Source organism: Chamaea fasciata, unplaced genomic scaffold (assembly GCF_029207755.1).
Source record: "Chamaea fasciata isolate MVZ Bird 193981 ecotype frontalis unplaced genomic scaffold, bChaFas1.0.hap1 SCAF_2, whole genome shotgun sequence".
Classification (NCBI taxonomy): domain Eukaryota; kingdom Metazoa; phylum Chordata; class Aves; order Passeriformes; family Sylviidae; genus Chamaea; species Chamaea fasciata.
The window spans coordinates 27,001,943-27,020,280 of record NW_027094087.1 but is presented as its reverse complement, the minus strand read 5'-3'; the positions used below and the strand labels follow the sequence as shown (position 1 = coordinate 27,020,280).

General features: G+C 41.9%; 1 protein-coding gene across 1 annotated transcript in view; it reads right to left on the bottom strand.

The window, feature by feature from the left end:
* EPHB6 (EPH receptor B6) overlaps positions 1 to 18,338 on the bottom strand; it is a 66,448-nt gene that overhangs the window by 31,176 nt on the left and 16,934 nt on the right. Inside the window, exons 2-4 of the mRNA XM_066175370.1 lie at positions 16,560 to 16,778; positions 6,142 to 6,206; positions 2,946 to 3,642 (exon numbers count right to left, since the gene is read on the bottom strand). Of these exons, the coding sequence (XP_066031467.1) occupies positions 2,946 to 3,642; positions 6,142 to 6,206; positions 16,560 to 16,653 (856 nt within the window). The 5' untranslated portion in view covers positions 16,654 to 16,778. The remainder of the gene's footprint in view (positions 1 to 2,945; positions 3,643 to 6,141; positions 6,207 to 16,559; positions 16,779 to 18,338) is intronic.

Sequence of the window (18,338 nt, the reverse complement as noted above, 5' to 3'; positions counted from 1 at the left end):
TAGCACTTTATCAGGCAGTCATTCCTCTTCTCTTTATTGTCTACATTGTCATTTTTGAAATATTTTTAAAAATATCCCAGTCATGAACTCTAAATATTATTTTCAAAAGCACCTGGTAATTTAAATCCTATATGATTTTGCAAGGCAAGGCACCCCCTGTGTACACGTCTACAGAAAGAAAAGGAACCAAGGTCTCAACCTTCTTTTTTCCTCTGTAAACTGCCATTCCCTTTTCTGACTCTTCAGCGTGACAAGTCTACTCAAAGTCAAAAGTGAATCCCATGCATATTGCACTCCACAACACCCAAAGGGCTTGATAAGGGTTGCTGTTTCACTCTTCTACTTAGATGGAGAAATACGCCATATAGTAACATAGAGCAGGCAGTCTTAAAAAAGTAAGGGAAGAAAGTACCTTAAATCAGGATAGGGGGCAGGGGGAAAAAAAAGGCTTTCTATCTATCTGCCCAGAATGGCTCTTGGCAGATTTGTTGCTCTAAATAAAGAGGTAACAGCTGGTCCAGGAAGGACTCCATAGGCTTGCATATGGTGAGGGGGAAGGCAATGCCCACACACTCTTTTACCAAAGTGTAAGAAGGAAACTTGCTTCTCCTTATCCTTGGTTGATTCTTCAGTCTTATTAAGAACACGTCTCTGCATTATCATCAGTAGAAATCTGCCCTTGAGCTATTGCTTTTGTTCTGTGTTTCACCTAGAACACTGTGGCAGCTCTGTATCATGGTGTATGTCTGTTGTTAGGAAGGGAGAACACATGTACAGAGAAGAAGGGCTGAAGAGGATTCCACACAGAGAAACACAAAGCAAGGGGACATGAGCTGAATGTGGCTTCATTCAGACAGGACAGCAACATATGGAAGAGATCAGGAAGGACGATCAAGCCAGAGGAGTTGACAAGAAACGTGAGGAAAAAAGAATACCCTTTAACATTATGATTTGTATCTGGTTGTCGTTGGCTGCTCTAGGCTGCTCATGGAATCTCAAGAAGTAAATGACAGGAACTGACTTTTGTAGCTTGATCGACTGTAATTATTTCAGTTATTCCTAATAATATTAACCATTTTCATCTATCTCTAGCTTCTATGACAATGAGGCTGTAAGGAAGTATCAGCTTTCACTGAATACTATGAAAAATGGAAGAAAGATTTTTTAAAAAAAAGTTCTTATTTTTATTTTGGCAAGACGATCTTTTTCTAACTGCTTAAGACTACTACCTGAAACTAAATTATTGACTGGCAATTTATTTAGACTGTGAACTAGTCATGCTACAGATGCAGACAACAAATTTAGTGCCATACAGAGCTGCGCTATGTCAGAGCTTACTGTCTCTGGAGCAGCACTAAATGAATGTAGTTACATTTCTCTCAGAATGAGCAGGACAAAAAGGCACACATATTTTAATTATTCTGGAAGTTTAAACAAATGAAAAGCACTTACCAATTTTAATTGCTTTTTAAGTCTCCAGCACAATGACCTGTATTTTAATAAAGCTATTTTGCATGACCCAAATCACTTAATGAAGCAGGAATTTAAGGTAACATATTGACAACCATTAATTATTCATTGCATTTGCACTCGGTGTTACCCAGAGTATTTGTATGTTCCATGTCCGTGTTGAACCCTTGTCTGAACAAATCCAACTTCTAAATGTTGTGTGCAGCCAAAATTGGGTCCCACATGACATTTATTTTTTAGACTACAAAGTGTAATGCAGCAGCATTACACACTGCTGAGAGACTTTGAGTAGAGGTGTATTGAAACAAAGGAAGCAGCAGCAGAACATCATACACAAATTACATAACCAACATAAGCAGTTTGCTCTAATGGACTGTCCTAAGCTTGAGATAGGAACACAACCATGATATTACACTGGGTGTTCAGGCCTGGCCGGATTTCAGTCCAATACTTCCTCCTACAAACAGAAATACCACTGACCCTGGGGAAGAGAGTATATTATTGGTAATGATGATACCACTATGACTGCTTTTTCTAGTCAGTACAGGCTCACAGAGCCACATTTTCTATGTCCCATGACCAGGCTGCTGCCATTTCCCATTTTTTTATTACTACACACTAGCAAAAGGTCCAGAAACAACTAGGACAGAGATTGTATTATCTCTGGGCTCAGCTCTCCTCCATGTGGCATCTTTCTTGTAATGCTGTTGCCTCTTGATAGAGAAGTAGAATTATGGTAGATCTGACTAGTGACAGCTTCTGCTAGTTCTGTATATAAATACCCTGAGAGGCTGTCCCTGGTGGCACCTGTAACTAAGGCCTGAGTGGACTTTCCAACCACGCTCTTAGCAGCAAGCAGTGGTGTCCTGGTTTCGGCCAGGACAAGGACAATTTTTTGCATTAGCTGGGAGTGGGCGTGGCTGTGGAGGCGTAATCAGGACCAGATGTTACTCTACATCACCCCTTATCGTTGACAGGGGTGGGGGAAAGGCACTCACACTCCAAGGAAAAGGGCCCTCCTTTCTGTTGGGAGAAAACATGTTGGATAGAGCCAATCGGATCGGTATTTGTTTGTTGTCACTTCCCATGTAAATCATCTGTCTTACACATTTTGTTGTTAATATCATTCCTTTTACTGTTCATTTTATTATCTCACTGCTGTTTCCAGTAAATTGTTCTTATCTTAACCAATGATCTTTGTCTTTTGTGCTTCCAATTTGAGGGGGAGTGAGTGGCAGCCTGGTTTTAGTGGCAATACCAAACTAGAGCACACCATTCCTAAACCGTGACAAGTGGTCAGTCCAGCTCCAGTCTGAGGAGTGAAATGTGTGAGAACAGGCTGCTACAAGGCCATGTCTGTGAGAAATTATTTACTCTCCCTGCTCTGTGAAATTTTGTCCAGGGCCAAATTGCTGACACAGAGAACCAATGAAAGAATGGCTGCCTAAGGGGGGGGAGGAAGAAAGTTCTCTCACCTTGGCAGGCTCGTTCATCATCCACAGGCTGATAGCCAGCCTTGCAGGTGCATCGCCCAATGGCCACCATCCACTCCCCTTCTCCATTGCAGTGCAGCCGAACACTGGAGGACCCCGTTGTACTCGTCTCCTCAGCGTTGGGTACACATGTCCCCGGGGACTCCACTAGTGAAGTCCTCTCCCCGCCAGCAAATGTTTCGGGAAAGGAAGCAAATCCTTTCACCACAGCTGGGCACTTGTAGAAAAAGACTTGTACTGCCACCAAGGACATGCAGGCTCCCGAATCCTGGAAGGCCAGGTAGAAGCCGTGCTTGGTGAGTGGCCCAAAGCTACGTACTTTAACATTCATCTTGACCACCTTCCCAGTGCTGTCAACCTGGGAAAAGCTTTCATCAGCTGCAATAGTATCCACTTTGGTCCAAGGGCCCTCACGCCACTCTGGCATGTCCTGAGAGGCTATGTCAGCCTCTGACTGGTGGTAGTAGAGTGTGAAAGTCTCCTTGCAGGAGGAGGCCACGGTGCGCATGCTGGCGCAGTCCCTCACCGAGAAGCGGAGGCGCACGTGGACGCGGTGGGCTCCGCGCCGCTCTATGAAGTGGGTGCGCAGCCAGTTATTCTGACCTGGCTCAGCCACGTTGCACACTTGAAAGGTTCGGATCAGGCGCTTCTTGTCATCCAGGACACTTACCTCATCCCACTATAATGGATATAGAGGAGAAAAAAGAAACAGGAAAAAAAAAAAAAGGATTCAGTGTTCAACTGCACCAAAAATACAGTACAGGTCTTTGTTTTCCCCTTCTCCTTGTCCTGTCTATGACAAGATTTGAACTTGTTGATGCCATGTGCAGCAGAGCATTCTAGACAGAGTATGACCCTGTAAAGAAGAGCAGTCAAAGCTCTGAAGTAAGAACTGTTGTGACAGAAAACATAAATCATGCAAACTTGGTCACACGACATCGAGAATCTTAAAATGCTAGAGTCACACTTTCTTCCTTCCTATTTTCCCATTTCTTATCCCCAGAGACAAAACAAAGGACACAAACAAATGAGACAGAGCAACAAGGCACTGTTCTCTGGAAAACACATTAAAGCAGAAGTCCCTTTACCCAGTTTTACCACAGTGGGAGCTGTGTTCTGACATCTCCTGTGCACATAAACCACTCAGCATGGCCACTACAGGGGCAGGTCCAGATCTGGTTTGTGCCTGGAGGAAGGCACAATGAAGGGATAAGGAGGGGTGGAAGTAGGTTCCTGTACAAAGCTTAGACTACAAAGGAGCTAGAAGGGTTAAGACAAAGGTGAAGACAAAGGTTAGCTTACAAAGGTTAAGACAAAACCCTCTTTAACCTCGCAACAAGCTTTGCAGAATAGGTACAAGGCCCTGGGTATGACAGAGGACATGTGCAGTGAGACAGAAGAGAAGGAATCTGCCCAAGCATTCTTGTGAAGGTCTGACTAACCAACTCCTCACAACAGAATCTGCATTAAGACCATTTGCCAGAAGAAACAACAGCAAGTTATGGTCATCTGTGACTTTCTCCAGTGTGAAACAGAAGCGCCCATCTGCAGACCAGAACATCTTTTTAGGCCTTCCTGGGCCCCAGTTTAACGATGACACCAGAGGATGGAAGAGCTTAGTACAGCCTTCAGACTACTATCCACACCTGCTTTCTCACATGTGTAGAAATAATGTCCCAACAAGAAGTACAAAGTTTATCAAGAGCACTTTCAAGGCCCTGGGAAGGATGTTAAAAGATTCAGGACCATGGGTAGTGTTTTTCTTAATCTTTTCAGCTGCAGTAAAGCAATTTAAAAGAAACAAATTATGCCAAGACATCAATACTGGCTTCAGGACTGGTGCCACTGCCAAAATGCTTGGGCTTGTAACCACTGAATAATCTCTGAGACATAGGGTGTGCTGGGACGTGACAGGATCCACTGCTCTGACAGAAGAAATGCATCTTTGCTCATAAACTGGAGAGACTGATTGAGGGACTCAATCTCTAATGATGGAGGAAGGGCATACCAGCAGAAGACCTGAAGGTAAACCAACGGTCGCCATGGCATAGACTTAGGATGGCAGTGCTAGTTGGGATCATGCATGCTGCTCCTGGGAATATGGAGGGTTCAGGAGCACAACTGAAATGCTTGTACACCATGGACAATCATTCATGGCATAAAACTTAACAAGAACCAGCGCCAGATCCTGCACCTGGGATGGAGTAACTGCAGGCCCAAGTAGAGACCGTGACAGGAGTGTCTGGGGAGCGCCCTGCATGGAGGGCCCTGGGGCTGCTGGTGGCAGCAGCTCAGGGAGAGTCAGCAGGGTGTGCCCGGGCAGCCCAGAGGGCACAAACCGTGTCCTGGGGGGATCAAACACGGCACAGCACAGCCGGGCAGAGCAGAGCGGGGATCATCCACTGTGCCCAGCGCTGCTGCGGCCTCACCCGGAGTGCCGGGAGCAGCGCTGGGCACCGCCACTTCAGAGGGGTGGGAAAGCCTTTGAATGTGTGCAGAGAAGGGAAATAAAGCTGGTGGAAGGGCTGGGAGGTGTGTCCTGGGAGGAGTGGCTGAAGACTCCGGGATTGTCCAGTTTGGAGAAAGGAGAGGCGGAGGGGTGACCCCCTTGCTCTCTGCAGCTCCCTGAGGAGGGGATGGGGAGAGGGAGGTGCTGATCCGTTCTCCCTCAGATCCATGATAGGATTGATGGGAAGGGTTCAAATCTGCCTCAGGGGAAGTTCAGACTTGACATCAGGAAACATTTCTTTACCTCAAGGGCGGTCAGACACTGGAATAGGCTTCCTAGAGAGGTGGTCAATACCCCAAGCCTGTCAGCGTGGAAGAGACATTTGACAATGCCCTTTATAACATGCTTCAGCTTTTGGTCAGCCCTTAAGTGGTTAGGCAGCTGGACTAAGTGATTGCTGTAGGTACTTTCCAACTGAAATGTTCTATGGTATTCTATTCTATTCTGTTCTATTCTATTCTATTCTATATCTCATGGAGGGTAAGCAGGTGGCAATAGCATCCCACTCAGAATCCTTCTCTCTTAACAATCTGACTTTGCACAACACACTGTGCTCACAAACTGTTTATACATACAAAATCTATAAACCAAGTCTTCCAGTTTCCTTTCTTCATCACATGCATGCACGTCTTCCCAGCAGAGGTACAATCAAGAAGAGGAAATACGTACCCCATCAGTAGGGTGTGCAGTCCAGCCAATCTCTGAGGTCTCCTGAGTTGTATCCAGAAGTATTTCTGTTTGTATTTAAAGAAATTACATAAGGAAAGTGTTTTGTGCTATTCCAAGTCAGACTAAAATTTTATCTGTTCTTACAAGATTGTCTTGTAGAGAGCTTCCATACACAAAAAATAAACATTTATGTTTTGAGATTAAATATGACAGGTTATGTCCATATCAATAAATTAAGGAAGGCCAAGACAAGGGCAGAGGCACTGGGCACACAATCATGCTAACTCACAATTCTCAAGTTGCTTGGCAATATTCTCACCAGACTTTCCCAGGCAAAGTACAAGCACACTGACAACATGGAGCAGAGTTATCATAATGAGCAGCTCAGATGAGGCCACTCTCTTTATGGAAAGGAAAGGGTGGGACACAAGATGAGCTACATGAATGCATGCCAGACCCCTGAGAACTATGGTTGCCCATTTTATTTGCACGTGTAAGTGTGGACATGAGCCCAAGACATGTTTGTTCCCAGTTCTGGAACCAAATTTCTTTGGGAGTTTAAGACTATGACCCAGCTGATCCTGTAATGGATTCACTTTGTTCTGGAGCTAGGCAATACACTGCAAGCCTGTGTAGGAATCCCAGTATTAAGTAATTTCTTGCATTACACTGCTCAAGAGTAGGGTAGAGGCAGAACTTCACAGGCCTAGTTTATTCCCACAACTAGTCTGCATTTCCACTGTTATTGAGTCTACCACTGGAGACAGATACTAGCCTTGACTGCTCTCAGGCACATTATTCTCTGCTTGGGTAGAAAGAAAGACAGAAGAGATCTTGACAGTATAAACTATAAACATAGTGTTCTCCAAAAGAGAATGTCAGGGTCTGAGACCACCGTGGCATGCAAGCATGTGCTTTTCACTCTGTATATTTAAGACACAGAATAAGAAAATTACTCAGTTGCATAGGTATTTACATGTGTTGATATATACTGTATAAATCAACTGGCTTTTCTTAAACTCTGCAAAGTTTTACTTGCTTATTTTGATTTTCATATTTCTATCTTATTGCTTAAAAAAAAACTCAAAAAAAAAAACCAGATTAAAGAAACCCAACCCAAAACCTAACAGCAACAGCCAGCTTACTTAGAAACAAGATTCATCATGCATTATTAAACCTTTGCAAGGTTTAATAAAATGATTGTTCCATGTTTTATGCAGGAGAGAGATCCTCAATGTTTTTCTAATTCCAGTTTATGGATTGCTTATGTCACTAGCCCTACTAGTACACCTGGGGATTCACTCCACATTAATCACTGGAAAGGAAAGACTAGGCTCATCCTAAAGCAGACATGATCAAGTGAGCAAGTTTATATAGACCTCGGCTTTTACTGATGCCCCTGAACTATATTCTCTATATTGTCTAAATTCTCTATATTCTCTATATTCTAAATATTCCTACAGGACATTTTATACTTTTTAGACCCTCCCTGAGGATGCAGCTCCTTGATTCAAAAGCAGTGCAAAATACCTGGGTTGGCTTGCCAAAACTGAAAAGAATTATGGTTACAGCTAAAGTACAACCTCACTAAAATTATGTAACAGACCTCAGGAAATGCTGAGCTGCTGAGTTCTGAAGGATAGCTCAGCTCAGACAGCCCCTCTGAGCAGCAGAACATCTGAAAAAGGCTATGCCTCCCTGAGGCACAGTCTCCCCTAGCCTGTCCTGGCAGCAGAGGAACTCGGCATTACCCTATGCCCATTACCTTCTCAATTGCACAGTCTGGCAGAGGGATTGCACTGTGCCCTGTCATTATTTTGCCACTGGGATCCCAGACATGGTCTTGATATGCTGAAATAATACACAATGCCATTTTTCAACACAGAAAGAACTTCTTTCCTAATCAGATCTCAGTGTCCCGTTTACCAAAGTATAATGCTTCTACCCCATGGGAACTCTAGAAGAAAGTAAAATAGAGAAAAGTTAATCAGGGTATGGAAAGCCATACAGAAAGTGAGAAAGGAATGGAGAAGAAAGAAAAGAGAAGTCTTGCTCAGTAGCCCATGCTCTGCCATGTCAAGCATATTCTCCAGACAACATCTCACCAGTGAGTAAGGTAATATTTACCCAGCACATGAGTATTTTACAAGCAAACAGAAATAGACACCCTGAGGCAGACAGAACTGTCCCTTTCACAGTGAATATTTTAAGTCAGAAACCACTAGAAAAATAAGAAAAGTACACAAGCGCATAAATCTCATTTCACAACCTACAGGCAAAAGTCCCTCACTATTTTTCTTCTTTCTCCCTCTCCTACTGGCTGTATGCCTTGAATCACATCCCCAGTCACACTACCTGCATGCACACTCATAAATCTAACAAGCTGTTAAACTGCTCTCTAGCTCTGAGGACAACAGGCACAGAAAGGTTCATGTTCCCATGGCTAGAAACTCCAACCCCACAGAAGTGCAGGGCTGCATCCAAACCACCTCCCAAGAACGGTCCTCAGTCCATCCTAACCTCTGACCTAAGTGCAGGCACTGTTTGTGATAAGATTATTTGGCATGAGCCAAACAAACCCATGGCTGTGCTCATAAAGTAACAGTATGAATGACTACATGTGCACAGGTATAAGCCTTCACTCTGACACTTTGATGTAGCATTCCACATCCTCACTGTGCTGGGCCCGGCCAATATTCTGCTGCTCTTCCGGGCAGGTAGAAATTACCTGTTCAGCTGAATTTACTACCCTGGAACAAAAATGGCTCACACCCTTTCAACACTGCTCAAAATCAAGTGTCTTGCAAAATAAGGTTAGACCCAAGCTCAGTCCAGCCCATGATGCTGCTAGAGGCAGCACTGATGGAGGCATCTCAGGGTATCATTGGAGCAATATTCCCCTCTGCATTAAAAATGAGGAATAGGCAAGATATCTGAGCAATCTAGAGGCCTTCAAACAACTGAAATTACACCAATTCTACAATTTTTCTTTCACTCCTGCTTTAATCTCAGTTTTGAAGAATGATATTCCAATTTCATATTACAAGTGTTATTTTAGTTCAAGGAAGATAAAAATAACTGATGAGAGATTCTCCTGTATTTCCCCTTCCTAAACTAAAAAGAAAAAAATCACTTTTTATAGAAGATTCAAAATGGATTCACTATAATCTGCAAAATCTAAACTCTCATTTGAGATTTCTTGCAGGCCAGAAAGGGTGAAATAAAAATCCCAAACACTTCTTCTAGTACTATTCTATATTTACATCACAAACCAATCTCTTGGGCTGCAATATGCTATAATGTCAACATCCAGAAAAACTGGGCAGAGGCTGGAAGCTGCTATTACAGATCAGGCTGTTCAGAATAGGCCCATTAATGATTCTCAGATTTTGGTCTGCCTGTACTTTCAAGCCAGACTATTAAGCACTTGTGTTACAGACAAAATGAACCCCTGATGCAAGAGGATGACAATTCACCCAAGGATGACTGACCCTTAGACAACCTTCATGGAGGCAGAGATGGCCTAACAGCTTTCTGGATTGAAGAACATTTGCCCTCGGTGTCTCAACAGTGCAGTGGTGCAAGAGGGAAATATACAACCAAAGCCTTGCTAAGTACAGCCATGGACAAGAGAGACAATCCTGAGAAGAGAGTAAAAGAGTCTCTTTACTGTGTGATGAGAATCTGCTACTAAAACTGTAGAATCACAGAAGGAAACAAGCTGGAAGTACAGGGCTCATCTTGATCAACATCATGCTCAAGGCCAGGCTAAATTACAGTAGGTTGCTCCAAACCTTGTCCAGTTGAATTTTGAATATATCCAAATGAACGCTAGTAGAAGGCAAAGGGCACTATGGTGAAAGGCAACAATCAGAGAGTTTTCTTTGCTATGGAGCTGAATGCCGCAAGCAGCAAAACTTGCTTAGCAGACTTGAACTGAAACATTTCTGAGCTTATTCTGCCTTCTATGATCATGCTTTGAACAAGTAGGAAGAGTGTGAATGCTCTCTAAGAAGGCTGGGAAGAGAAAGCATTCCCTGGGCTTGTGCAGAAATAGTGTTAGGAGTTGTCAAATCCAGTAACCTCACACAAGCCAGGCAGCTACAGCTCCGTGGCCCCAGGAACAACCAATAGCAGGGTTAAGTGGGTATTCCCAACAGGCAGACACACAAACACATGTAGGCACTGCACATCTATGAATGGCCAGCCACAAAGATCAACACAGACAGAAGCACTCAGCAGCCATGCAAACAGAAACAGCACCACCAACAGCTTCATCCTGTTCCCCTTTCTGCTTGGCCAGGATTAAGGTCTGTTAGTGGAAATATATATGTGTTTATACACAATGCAGATCTCTGCTATAACTGTCTTCAAAGATTTAGCCTCCTGACCTCTGGATCTGTGGTCTCTCCACCTGCTGGCACCTGAAGCTCACAGCCCCACTCCTAAGTGTGAGTAGTCAGGCAGCCTCACTCACTGATTCATCCCTTCACACACACACACACAAAGGCACGCTATGGATCCTCCACAAACTGGCTTTAAGGGTGCAGCCTACACAGTAGCTAGCTTGCTCTCCTGGGCTGATATTCTATGGATCTCTCCACAAAGTGGCCTTTGACACTCAGCCCACCCAGGAGTTAGCCCTGGGATCATCCTGTCTCCAGGTGCACTGAGATACCCAAAACATAGACAATACTCCCAAAGAACTCCCAGAATTTATGGCGACCAGAGGAGCCGACCTGGACCTCCTGATAGTTGACCTTCCCTCACTAGATAAACCCCTCCATTTGTCTCACTCATAGAGACACAAACATTCAAACTAGTGTCCCATTCCTCCTCCAGACTCTGCTCTTTCCCTGGCTTCCCAACCCACTAACTCCACCATCAAGCTAGTTTGGCTTGATATAGAGATCACAGATTCACAAATACAAGCTCACTCACTCCAGCTGCTTGCACCACAGATGCACACATCCTGTGACCTGTGGTCCACCTTGAGTGCCTAGCACTTGGTTTTCATCCATTCCATGATCTTCAGCTGCTGGTAGTGCTGACTTACGGGCCACTATGACCTGTGGTTCAACTCCAGCTGCTGGTATATAAATGTGCATACACACACACACACAAAACAAAACCCCCTCACCCACCTAACTGGTGAAAAATGGAAATTAACAAGAAGATAGGGTAGACTGTGGTGATCAGATGCCTGACAGCCATACTGACCTGCAGCTGGTGGATGTGACTGGCCCCTTATCTCTCTACTTTCTCACCCTTAATCCTCCCTTTCCACACCTACAGTTACTTCCCTAAACAACCCACAGTAAATTTTGCAGATTATCTTCCTTACATCCCATAATGAATCCCATGCCCCTGTTGGCAATAATCTCCTTCAATCTGAAAGGCGTTCCAGAGAGCACTTCCATTGATTTAACTTAATGGGTTCCATTCCCACCCCATGGAGTGATCACACTCCTTTGATAGCTCTGGGAGAAGCTGGGTCAGGGCATTTATTTCCCTGTTAGATTATTCAGGTTCTCCTGCCTTTTTTCACTGTTCCTCTGTGCTCCTTTGAGCATGGGGAGAGGACCCTTTTATCAGGAACTTTTTATCACTCATATAAACAAATACATTTATGCATGGGGTCTATCATCAAAATTCAGTGAAACCTTTGGGAAGCCTTAAATACACCAGAACTTCTTCCAAAACTAAACAGCAACTGTGGTGAAGCAAATAATATATCAATAGCTAATGACAAATGCAACTGTAATAAGTATTCTGTTTTTCAAAAATGAGTTGATGACACAAGCAAATAACCAAACAAAAATAGCAAAAAAATCCTACTTGTTCATAACTATCCAACACAAGGTTGCTGTTATATTTTAAAAGAAAACGTCTTAAAGTTTAGCTATGACTTAACATGATAAAACGAGCTTCAGAGTTACAGAATATGCCTCCTAATGTAAGAGAATATATACAAAACCAATCTATATGAGACAAGTGAGTTCAAATTTTTTCTTGTATAAACCTTTATTGTCAATCCTGCAATGAATGATCCTCTTATTACTTCTGCAATACTACTTCTCAAATGCCATCAATTTTAGAAAAGCTATTTGGAATCAATGGCATATGTGTTTAGTAAGTTCCATGAAGTATAATGTAATTTAACTGCTTGCCATGTCACAGCAAAATGCTGACACTATCAGAACATCAAAGTTGTCATCTGCAAGGAGGAATTCTCACACTCCAACCAGGAGTTATGCACCATCTGTGAAAGAGAGGAATGACAGCCAAATGGTGTAGGATATGGAAATACACAGCTTTTTGCAAGGTAACACAATTTTTAAGCTTTATGAATGATTGTGTATTTTTCTCTTTCCCAGCCCCTTTCTTTTGTTAAAGCTCTAAGGAAATTGCCGGGATTAGCATGTTGCACTACTACTGATGTCAGAAAATGCAGACATCAAGAAATTAAAACAAAAAAGTTCCAACTTTGCATATGAAATCGAGTTAAATTACTATCTACAACTTTCCTAGTGATACAATACAGTATCTACTCTTCCACAGCTTAAGAAGTTCATTGTCCAAACACCCACTATTAAGTCTAGAACTTGGGTCCAACTACAACTGCCATCACACCAGATACTTTTGATGACAGCACAGTGTGATTTTTAATGGTTATCTATGTTTTCCTGCTTGCTTTTCTTCATACACTTTAAAAAGTGATCTTATTTTACCAAAGTTTTACCAAAGCATACACTGAAGGTCCCGGAGACCCTACACTGCAAGAATGCCATTCCTTTTCTATGAAGCTTTAATTAGCTTTGAATATAAACAGTGTTATTTGCAGCATGAGTAGCCTCTCCTGTCCTACTGGCCTTCAAGCAGCAGTTTGGGAACAGACTGAACACAGGGTATGGTACAAACTTGGGAACAGGGATGTCCCTAGCACAGGAACTACACAGGAATCTATTAAGGAAGAAAACAAATCAAGTGGAGCTGCTGAGACCGACCAAAAGGATAAACCCCTCTATTCCCCCTTTAAAAACAGGATGCACAGCCAGCCCAATCTCATTCACCTTCTGCATGTCTACAACAGGGTATTCCTCTGCCCTGGGCGTTTCAAGCCTGTGGCAAAGTTTTTGACACATGCAGGATTTAATACCTCATGTGAATCACAAGCAATCAAACTAAAAAGTTAATTTCACTTTTTTTTCCCTGAAGTAAAATGACATCGATTAAAACCTTTCTTTGTATATACTAAACTGCATATAATAAACCAAAAGACAGTGGTATTTTTCACTCTGAAATTCCCTCTGAGGAAGGTACACTTTCCTCCACTTCAAAGGCAAGCCAATTTGAGCAATCAATACATTACTTTCAACAGCCCATGAAAATAAGCAGTTAGTAGAAAAAATAGGGGAAAAATGAAATAAGAATGTCCGACCTCACTACCTTTTTCTTCTTCCGTATTCGTTTTGCCAAAGCGACATTCTTAATGCAAAGAGGTTTTACCAAAGCATAAGAATTATTCTCTCTATATCTTGAATTTCTGGAAGATACTTAGAAAGATTGTCCAGCTGTTCTGCAGGCTTGAGAGCTTGTAAAATAAATGCAGTTACTCACATACAGAACACATCATTCCTTTGGAACATATTTAATGAGTTCTGCAAAATGAACTCTGCTTGTGTTTACAGCTGTAGACATTTATAACTCCATCAAAGCAAAACCAATATTCCACATAAAATTGATCTCAGTGCCCTAGCAAGAGCTACTTCATTACCAAGTTATCACTTGCTCTCACCTGTCTTGACTGCAGCCCATCATGCATTCTTAAATTCTATGCTTCACAAACTTTTACAATCGGAGAGGTTAACCTAAAACATTAACTTCAATATTCAGTGAAAAACTGTAATTACATACATGTATATTTTTTAAAGAAATAATATTAGTGTATTTCTTTATGTAGCTTTGAGAAGAAGGAAAAATCCATTACTTCACCCAGGAGGCAACTCAAAAGTACTGCTCTCAAAACTAAATCCTCAAAAGCTCTTGCTATAAAGAGCCAAAAACACTGAGAAATGCGATCTTAATAAAAACTTTTGTGCAATTGTGTTTCCTTTTATAAAGCTAAAATAACAATTGTACAAATGTTTTCTGTTTGCAAAGCAGTCTTCCCTCATGTTTCCATTCAAGCGATTTTTTGGTATAAAAATCACGTCTGGAAAACTTTGCACAGATAGGCTCATTCCCAGTGAAATCAGTGTGTCCAAATACTAGAGCTGTATTGAATAAATTCAGCCTAATGTCTCCTTTTAATGCATTAAAACCAATACCAACAAAATAATTTCAATTGCTTACAAGAACTTCTTTACTTCTGAGTCATGAGGGAGTTTAAAGTCCCATCAGGTCCTGTAAAAGCATGTTGCCTTCTTTCTATCTTAGAGGCATTCTGCCTAAGTATATTTGCTCTATTCATAACATGTAGAAAGATGGTCTGAATATTTTGACTACTTCCTTTCGCTTCTCTACAGCTTCTCCCTCTTCTCCTAATGATTGATATAAAGGATTAGAAAATTTCAAACAATTTAGAAATGTTCAAACAAAGTTTGAACAACATTTAGTTTGAGACAAAATGTGATTTACATTCAGACTTTAAATCTACCTCAAATGCCTGAGAAACACTAGGAAGAACTGATTGATTGATTTTCCCACTCAACCAATTCTCTTTAGTTGGAGGTGCAATGTATTTTAAACACCATCTAAAACTTTAAAGGAGTTCCACAAAAACTAAAGAACACACTGGATATTCCCTATATTTTTCAACTTAAATCTGAAACCTGAATTTCAAGTTTCTGCTATATATAATAATGAGTCAACAAACAAGCCATGGGCCTTTTTTCATCCTTATGGACAACTCTGCACTAAAGCAAAGCTTTCTACAGTTATCATCAGACATTCCTCCCTTACCATATAATTTTTCTTTGACTTTTGACCACAACAAAAATACTACCTCTGAGATGCAAATCAGCTTTGGAGTGCAAACTTAGGACCATGCTGTACAGTCACAATGAAGATGCTGACTCCTCTGACCCTGAATTGAGAGCTGAAGTTTGGCTCATGGACACCTTTACTGTTCCCTCGCCATAGGAGAATTTTACTGTCCTATTTTAATCCAGGCAGGTCAACTGTGTGATCTGTGAACCTGTATCACACAGTACTCTCTAAACTCTTTTATCTCTACAAACTCTCAGGAGTGAGCACTGATTTAAAAAAAAAATGTTCATTTGTACAGGCATCACTCAGTTACTTCATATTTGCAGAGAAAATTTACATTCCCCCCCCCCCTTTTTTATCTCAGTTTCTCTACCAGTTACACAAGAAATTACATAATAATTTGTAATACAATTTTAAAATCAGTATTTGACAGAATTTCAGAGATTTAAGAATTTGTATTATAATCTCACATCAATTATTTAGTCTCTGAACTTCCCATACACACTTCATTTCCCTCCTGTTAAGAGAATGGATGCTTTAACAAGCTTTCGCCTTTTTATTAAATCTCACACTGTTCTCCTCTCCGTTTCTCTAGGTCTTTCCTTGCTTCCTTTGATTCCATCTCTCCCTCCTCTCCTCTTTCAGTGTCTTTCAGAAATGCAAGAGATGAACATTCATCACAAAGCAGTACAGTTCACTGAGCACATGTAGCTGCAAGGATATTCTTGGAACAAACAAGGGGACTGTTTACAGTACCTTTGCCCTTCTCTAACTCTCTTCCACAGCTCTCATCTTATCTCCTGCTCTCATCGCCCTCCCTTCTACCCTCTAGAAGAAAGACTCCTACCATTTTCTTGGCACCTCTTTTCCCCTGCCTACCTTATCCCTACCCTGCCTTCGGTGCCTTCTCCCTCCTCTCTCTGCTGGCTGAATGCGAACTGCCTCTTCTTGTTAAAGCAAATCATTCTCTCCATATCTATTATTTGAGGCAAGCTTTGCAGAGGTGAGACAAAAACTCTTGATTTCAACCCATGGGCTGCTGTCTTCTCAAACAGTATAAACGTCCAGAGATCATTTCACAAAGCAAACTAGGTGCAAGAACAGGAACACGAGAATCAAATACACAGAAAGGATAAACAAGGAGCTTATTCCTGGAGAAAAAAAATCTATTCTTTGTGGCAGTCACTTCTGACATAGTTAGCAGTAATTTTCACCAATGATCCTTCATAAGAGGGTTTGCCTCTCCCACCAGAAACAATACTAATAACCTTTTAAATCCGAAAAGAAGGTGATCAGCCATCAAACAGAAAGACATGCGCTCCGTGCTCATCTGGACTATGATATAAGCATACTGGAGAGCACACTTTTCTTTTTTTTTAACCTCTACAGAAAACTCTTTAAAGTTGTTGCAATACATCTGTTCTTACCTTCTAATGAGGTGACTAGATGAAAGAAGAAGACCATCCAGAGCCAACCCATTCCCGACACTCTTCTTGCACTGATGCCAGCATTAGAATCCATGAAGATTCTCTGTAAATACCACCATCGTCAACAAGCACACACCACTCCCTTGAAATGGTCTGAGATATCTTGGAGTGTTTTAGTATCTTCCCAAATTAAAGCACAGAGGTCTTCACAGGGAAATACTGTTTAAGAAAAAACAGAAGGTAGAAACAGAAATCAGGTCACTCTAACACAAAACTGACAGATTTTATACGCCCATTCCATCATTCACTACTTCCAAGATACGGGTGAAAAGGAGTAGCACAGACCCAGTATTTACCATATACCCACCCCTCAAAACTTCAGTCAGTCACAGGTGTTTTGTGCACTGCCAGTACACACAGATTTTGAGACTTTCATGGCATCAGTGACAGTGTGGTTCCCAAATCAACATTAACCACAGTATAGGCTGTACTATTGCTTATGTCCTGATCCTTTCTGCATCTTTGGCAACGCTTCTTGGAAGGTGTCCATTCCATTTTCCCTGTATGCTTTTCAAATCCGGTCTCCTGTAATTTACACTTTGCCTTTTAAGGACTCTGCAGGGCAGTAGCCATGACAAGAGAGTTTTTGCCAACACAAATCTGCACAGCTGACACACTTGTAACTGCGTTTCAGATGCAGGCATTTGTCCCTTTAAGCATATGAATGCACAACACCACTAAGTTGGACAGTATTTTTCCCACTGATATGTCGTACGTGAGGAAGCAAACGTTGTGATATTTAAGGTCAAATAGGGAGCCTGTATTACAGCCAGAAAAAGCACACAAGTCCAACTTTATTATCTTAAGTGGGAAAAAATCCAAACAAAACTCTACCACCACCATTAAGAACCTGACATAAAAGCTTATCTTACAGTAGGGGAGCAGCATGTAGCCTAATCCAGCATTGCATTAGATCAATACAGCATAACAATTTTGCTAAGCAAGGTAATTCTAGCTCCATCTGTCCAATTCTCAGCCCACCAGAGAAATATCACAGTAATATGTAGGTTGCATGCAAAAAGACAGTATGTTTTGTTTCTTCAGGTGCTCTTTGAGCAGAGCATTGAAAATGCTCCAATGTCTTCAGTGAAACAGTGAAGCGTAGCTAAGGAGAAAGAAAAATGTCTCAGGCAATATACAGAAATGGCTCAATAACTTGGCTGAAAGAGGGGAGGGAAGAGTTGTAATTAAAAGGGGCAGCCTCAGTGCAATTATCTGAAAACCCTGCAATAGGGGATTTGAGCAAGTTGGGCACAGCAGAGGAAAAAGCACCCTGGGGAGTATGCGAAAAGGCAGTGGAGTGCAGTAAGATTTGCTTTACTGCAGAGGGAGAGAAATTCTGGACGGGATGGAACAGTTCTCTCTTCTGCTGCCCCCAGTAGGAACCTGAAGCATCCAAGACAGTTGAATCAAAGGCACTCTGAGCATCACAAACATGTAAGGAAGCTAGAGGGATCTAAGCAAGAGGAAAAAATTTTTATTCATGACTTCGGTGGAAAGAGAAAATAAAGTCCGTTAAGTATAACTGAGGAAAAATGAAGATTAAATGTGAGGACAGAATAAAGAAGGAAGCATGTATACAACAGGACATGTCACAGAATAAAAACACCACTGAATGCAACTGCAAAAAGGAGAAAATTTCAGGATGAAAGATCAGAAGGCTCTTCTTTACAGAAAGAACTATCCAAGCACACAGCAGCACTCTCCTGGAACAGGAGC